The sequence below is a fragment of the Diabrotica virgifera genome, chromosome 5 (genome assembly GCF_917563875.1).
Source record: "Diabrotica virgifera virgifera chromosome 5, PGI_DIABVI_V3a".
NCBI lineage: Eukaryota > Metazoa > Arthropoda > Insecta > Coleoptera > Chrysomelidae > Diabrotica > Diabrotica virgifera.
In genome coordinates, this window is record NC_065447.1 from 180,530,244 (window position 1) to 180,537,095 (window position 6,852).

Here is a 6,852-nt window from a genome sequence, read left to right on the forward strand (position 1 = left end):
CCTGAAAGTTGAGTTTCGTGGTCGGTATAACATAATTTTAGGGGTTGCTGCGGCTGGCCTATTACATACCGTGGTGAAAGAATGACCCAACAAGCGTTTATGGCAATGATAGGGCACTTTAATTTTTTTATTTAAACTTTAAAGTTTATTAATTAGTTATAGACAAGGCGAAAACGGCCGCTTCGTTGGAAAAAATATTCCCATGAAATTTTTTTGCATAATCACGTTCGTGAGACACCCCAGAATAAGGTTCAAGAAGTCGCCCAAGCAAAAAGTGGTCCAAATGTTTTTTAACAATTTTTATTTAATCAAATTGCAAAAATCAATATTTTCGGCCTGGAGATTTTTTTTAGATTTCTCGGATCATTCCGGACAGAAAATGTCTCTTGTAATTTTTCTCTAAAGTCGAACGTGTTCGAGTTATAAGCAATTTAAAATTTGAAAAACGCGAAAAGATTTTTAAGACCTAACCCTTAAACGCCCAAACTTTTTTAGGTTCCATGTACGCCCAAGTGTGGGTAAAAAATGTCCACCTCGAAAATACCTAATATATTTATTGAGAGTTGTTGGAAATGGATTAAACTTACGAATATTATGCGTAATAAAGACAGCATCTTCTAAAATATTAAAATAAACAATTTACAAACCTTACAACAAAATTACAATGTACATCAAAACTAACAAACCAGTAAAAGCCAGTAATTCAGATTTGTCGATTTTCTCCACATTCTTCCTTTCAGCCTCCTCATTGGCGGATAATTATGTCGATTATGTAATTATACGTCGATAATTATATGGATCATGTTCCTACCAACGAGAAATTATATAGAAACCTTTAGTAACAAGTTTTACCAAAGGTGTACTTTTTGTGCCCACCAATATTTAACTCAAGATATTACTTTTATTTTTAAAAATATCGGTAGAACCAATTTAACATTCGATAAAAGGCTGTCTATTTAATAATAAATAATTTTTGGAAAATTTTTAAACACGTAATAAATATGTTACAAGGGAATACGCATTAGGTGGATATTTTTTACCCACCCTTGGGCGTTTAAGGGTTAATAACTTGGTTAAAAATAATTATTATGAAAGTCACAAAGTGACTAAATCAAATTTAAAGCCCCCCCCCCCTTCATGATCCTGAAGAAATTTGTGTCATTAATTAATTACTAAGCTGTTATTGTTAATTATTAATAATAAGTGGTAAGATCGTATTGACGCGGCTGTAAATGTGAGTGCGAGTGAGATGCGCCATTGGACTGCCTGAATTGCATCTCTTTCGCACTCATCACGGACGGCCGCCTAATACGTTCATGGCGCTCATTATTTTTACTTAAAAATAACAGCTTAGTAATTAAATAATGACAAAAGTTTCTTTAGGATCTTGTAGTCTTGGCTTTAAACTTTGATTTAGTTACTTTCTGACATTCATAATATTATCCTTTATCCGAGTTATTAGCCTTGAAAATCGCCATTTTTCGTTTTTTTTTCAATTTTAAAATGCTTTACCTCGAAAACGATTAACTTTAGAGAAAAATTATAGGAGACCTTTTTTATCCAGAATGGTCCAAGAAATTTTAAAAAAATTGTTCCGGCCAAAAATATTGATTTTTGCAATTTGATTAAAAAAAATGTTAAAAAAAATTTGGACCACTTTTTGCGTGGACGACTTCTTGAATCTTATTCTGGAATGTCTCACGAATGTGATTATGCCAAAAATTTTCATGGGAATATTTTCTCCAAAGAACCCGCCGTTTTCGCCTTGTCTATTAGCTGTAGTCCGTCAATAGCTTTTCTTTGCATAGCTTGTGTTTTTTTGTACATTTGCCCCGCTAAGTGAAAATGATAGGGTATAAAAAAATAAAGTATGAAATTAGATGATTCTCGTGTGAATATCAGTAGTTATAAGCATTAACTTATCGTCGTTGAGAGGATTTATAATAGTCTAAGATACGATATAATAAGGTCGAAGTGCACCAATCTGTGTAATGGATAAAAAATATTAGGTACCTAATATGTAATTTTTAGTATGTTAACAACTATTCAAAACAAGGTGTGCCCGATCTAATTTTGTTCTAACTATAATTAATTATTAAGTAAAAAATTACTATTTTAATTAAAATAAAATTCGGCCCTGACAGATATTATTTTTGACTTTTTATTTCTCTACGGCCGTGCTAAAAGAGCCACTTTCACGCACGCATTTTGTTTCCGAAAGTTGCACTTTCCCGCACGGCGTGCCTTAAAAATGTACTTTTTTACACGTATATCACACAATATTTTTTCTACAAACGATTAATATATCAAAAATAATAATTTATTCATTCTAAATTACAGGAAAATATCTACAAAAACTTTACTTGAACTTGACTAGACTGACATTTCATTTTTATATTTTTCTTGACATTACATCAAAACTGCCTATACTGTCAATACGTAAATCATAACAACTTTAGAATAACCTCTTACATTTATTGTTGTATATTCTAACAAATTTTATTAGTTTTTTTTTACAAACGTGTTAAAAATGCAATAATACAGTTTAAATTAAATTTTAAAAAACCTGTTAAACCACATTTTTCAAATTGCGCAAGTTGTACTAACGTAAAAGCACCGTATACCGTCCGGTCTCCCAATTCCGTCCGACAAAGAAATTGCGCTCTATACCTCAGAGTTTCGTCGCAATCAGACGGCCGAGTAGAATTTTTGATAGGTTATATCCCCACTCATTCTACTTTTAGCACGCAGACATTTTACGTTTACTGTTGTCAGTGCGATTCAGTTCATTGCAAGTGCATGTCTTGTTTTAAGCTATACTGATTCCAAAAAAACATAAAGGTAAGGAATACTTATTTTCCATATTTTATAGATACTACGTTTAACAGTTATGTTTTTACTTATTTATTAGAATCTTTCATATTTATTTATTGTAAATATACATATATTTTTGTAATTTTTTTCGAACAATAGATTTTATTACCGAAATTAAAGTGGACGGAATAGGGTAATGCAGAATATCAAGGGGTTCTTGATACCGTCCTAGCGGACGGTATTAGGGATTAACTCCTTCAGTTTCAAACGCTTTGTAAATATAAGTCTTAGTTAAATAATATAATCCGACATATTTTAACCATAATATATATTTTGCTCCGTTTAAAAACCTAAATACGACCTATTATAGGTACAACTCATTTTAAGAAAATTAGTGTCAACTATTAAGTGAATTCGAAAATTCAATTTAAAATTTAACCCAAGAATGATGCATTTATTACCTATTCTAGATTTAATGTGTAAGTTTGGTTTAGTTTTTATTTGTAAAAAATGTTTATGGTAGTTCTTCCTCTCAGTTTGTATTATCAAGTATGATAAAAATGACTATCTAATTAGTAAAACTCATTTAAAGGAATTGGACGGACACAGGAACCTTCTGTCCTATATCCGTCCATGGTGGACGGACAGAGCTACCTCAAACTCCTGTTACCGACCCCATAAAATAAAAACTAATAAAATATTTTTTTTTCAGTTTTTTATTATCTGCAACTATGGTATACAAAAAGCGGATGAAGTATCCCCGAGAGAATATCCAAAAAGCTATAGAAGATATTAATTTGAAACGTTTAAGTATTCGACAAGCCTCCAAAATATACAATGTGCCTAAAAGTACTTTGTTAGATACTATGAAAGAAAAGTACAAAACTCCGGGCAATATTGGAGGGCCAACAGTTTTGTCCAGTTCCGAAGAAGACTTGATTATAAAATGGATAATCGAAATGGGTAACGTGGGATTCCCGGTAACAAGATCTCAACTTGTTGATTCTGTTTCAAAACTAATTCAAAATTTGAAACGAAAAACCCCATTTAAAAATTACATACCTGGTAAAAAATGGTACAATGGTTTTCTCGCTCGTCATCCAGAAATTTCAAAACGTGTTCCACAATCACTATCTTCTTGTAGAGCCGCAGTTACGGAACAAAATATAAGAAATTGGTTTACCCAAGTTCGGGATTATATGACAAAAATGAATTTTTTACACATTCTTGAAAACCCCAAGAGAATATTCAATTGTGATGAAAGTGGTTTCTATTTATCCCCTCAAGAAAAACAAGTGTTGGTTAGAAAAGGTGCAAAAAAGGTATACAGTCGCATAGCTAATGACGAAAAAGAATGTCTTACAGTTTTGCTAACTGTTGGAGCTGATGGTTCTGTACCTCCGCCATTAGTTTTGTATCCCTACAAACGGTATGTGTCAGCTGCAATAATAACGAACATGCCAAACCAGTGGGGAGTTGGGCACTCTGAATCTGGTTGGATGACAAGTGAGACATTTTATGAATACGTTACAAATGTATTTTTTCCCTGGTTGGAAAAGAACAGTGTTCCACTCCCAGTGATATTGTTTCTGGATGGACACTCTTCCCACATCAATCTGCCTATTACTGAATTCTGCAAAGAAAAAGGTATTATTTTAACAGCATTTTACCCCAACGCAACTCACCGATTACAGCCGTTAGATGTTGGTGTTTTTTATCCCATTAAAAATAACTGGCGAAAAGATGTTCGATCTTGGCGTATGGAGAATAACGGAAGAAAACTTCAACGGGCTGAGTTTGCAAAACTCTTAGACAAAACTTTGAAGGCTACAGTCTGTACATCGATAATAAAAAGTGCATTTGAATCATGTGGACTCTTTCCGTTTAACGAAAATCGCATTGATTATTCAAAATTAATAAAACCAATAGAACAAAAAGATTCTGATGATAAAATAACTGAATCAACATCCACTACAACTGTTAATGTTTATGATTCTAAACTACTTCGAGAGGTAGAGATACGTTTAAAGCCAGAGGTTGTTAACCGTTTTAGGATTGCTGAATCAGCGGCCCAACTAGAAGAAAAATATGTAGCATTGTATGATTTCTGGAAGAGTCTTCATCCACAAAATGTCGATCATGATAAAACTTTGGAAAACAATTTGCCAATTAATGCTGCTAACGAGACCATTGTTGACATACACTTCGATGAAAACTTTTGGTTTTGCAATAATGATACAATTGAAGCTACAGTCAAAGCAGATGGAGCATTGGTCTTAATTCCTTCACAGAATAGCAATTCTAGTTCGCCAAAACCTGGTCCATCAGCATCCAAGAACAATGATTGTGAGAATATAGACTATTATTTAGCAGTAAGTTCACCCCAAGAAAAAACACCACCTAAGAACAAAATAGTAAACACAACTCCTTGTAATAGCCCATTAAAAGATGATTCAATAGGTATAGTTTATTCTGATCAAAAAAGACAAGTACAAAATCAAGAAAAAACCCCACTTAAGCAAATTACAACAACATCAGAGAATAATAGTAAATATCCAACACCTTTCAAAAAAGCACTATTTTGGCCGGAAAGTTCTGCAAAGAAAAAAAATAATAGCACAGAAGACACCAAGGAAAGGAAAAAACCAAAGATTTATCCTACAGTAGCTATAAGTGATGAATTTATGGAACATCAACGAAGACTCAAAAAAGAAAAAGAGGAAAAAGAAAATGAGAAATGTGAACGAATCCGAAAGAGGAAAGCAAAAACAGAGATTCAACAAGCAAAAAAGAAAAAGTGTCCTCCAAAACACACACCAGGCATAGATACTGGTAATAATAATACGGAAAACATAAATAAAAAGAATATAGAAATATATTCAAAGGACGATTTTGTGTTGGTTCAGTACGACAGTGAATATTTCCCTGGTGTAGTTCTGGAACGAAGCAATGATACTTTGAGAGTTAAAAGTATGACTATGAATGGAAAGTACTGGAAATGGCCAGATAGAGATGACATTTTAAATTATGACTTTGATGATGTAGTTTGTAAGATTGCGAGACCTTCACTCATAAATAAACGCGGCGCCTATGAAGTTCCAGAAATTGAAAACCTAAAAAAATGAAGTCTTTTTTTTTTATTATTTAATTCATTTGCAGTCATTAAGTTCGTTTCAAAACTTTGTACTTAAATAAAACTTATTTTTAAATTATTTGTTTTGTTTTTTGGCCATTTTTTTGCAAATTTATTTAAAAATTATTCATAATGGGTTTTTTTGTCATAACTAAATAAATAGGACGGATAACGGTACTCTTGTGGACGGAATTGGGAAAAAATCATTAATGTGGACGGAAAACGGCTATTTGCGAAATTTTTGCATTTGGTTTCTTAAATAAGCAATTTTGTTGAAATGACTACTGTTATTATTATAAATTTGGCTCTAGTAAGAATTAATAATGCATAATAGCTTATAGACAGAATTACTTTAAATTTCAATGATTCGGAATTGATCTTTCAAACAATTTTATATATACCACTTATAACCGGTCGGAATTCGGTGCTCTTACGTTATTAATATTAATGTTAATAAATGAAATATAAATATTTTGACGTCTCATAATTTTACAATTCACTTTTAACTGCAGAGCCCTAAAAATTTTAAAGCACTAGTGCATTTTTAACGCTCCTATGAAGTGCTAAAAGAGTTATTTATGAAACAGTTCGTGAAGTATGCTTTTTGCGAACGCACGCGATTTTTAGAGCACGCGCGACAACAGAGCGAGTGCTATACATCGCGTAAGTTCGCAAAAAGTACTTCACGCACAGTTTTATACAATATTTAACTACGATAAACAAATAAAAAAACTGTAACTCTTCGTCACTGGAATTTATTTCTATTCTACAATCTTTAGAACTTTGACATTTAAAAATCCTAACTACTTTCAAACCACAAAACTGTCAAAAATTTTGTTAAGTCATTGCTCATATTGTCATCACCATGACAACGCAAAAATTAAGGATATTTGTTTATATGAAAG

The 6,852-nt window shown here is 32.2% G+C and overlaps 1 protein-coding gene across 1 annotated transcript; it reads left to right on the forward strand.

Moving 5' to 3' along the window:
• Positions 1 to 2,612: 2,612 nt before the first annotated feature.
• On the forward strand, positions 2,613 to 6,391 carry LOC126885229 (uncharacterized). The gene is made up of 2 exons (XM_050651692.1): positions 2,613 to 2,841; positions 3,527 to 6,391. Exon 2 carries the CDS (start codon positions 3,546 to 3,548, stop codon positions 5,937 to 5,939), a length of 2,394 nt encoding a protein of 797 aa, XP_050507649.1. The 5' UTR covers positions 2,613 to 2,841; positions 3,527 to 3,545; the 3' UTR covers positions 5,940 to 6,391.
• The last annotated feature ends 461 nt before the right edge of the window (positions 6,392 to 6,852 follow it).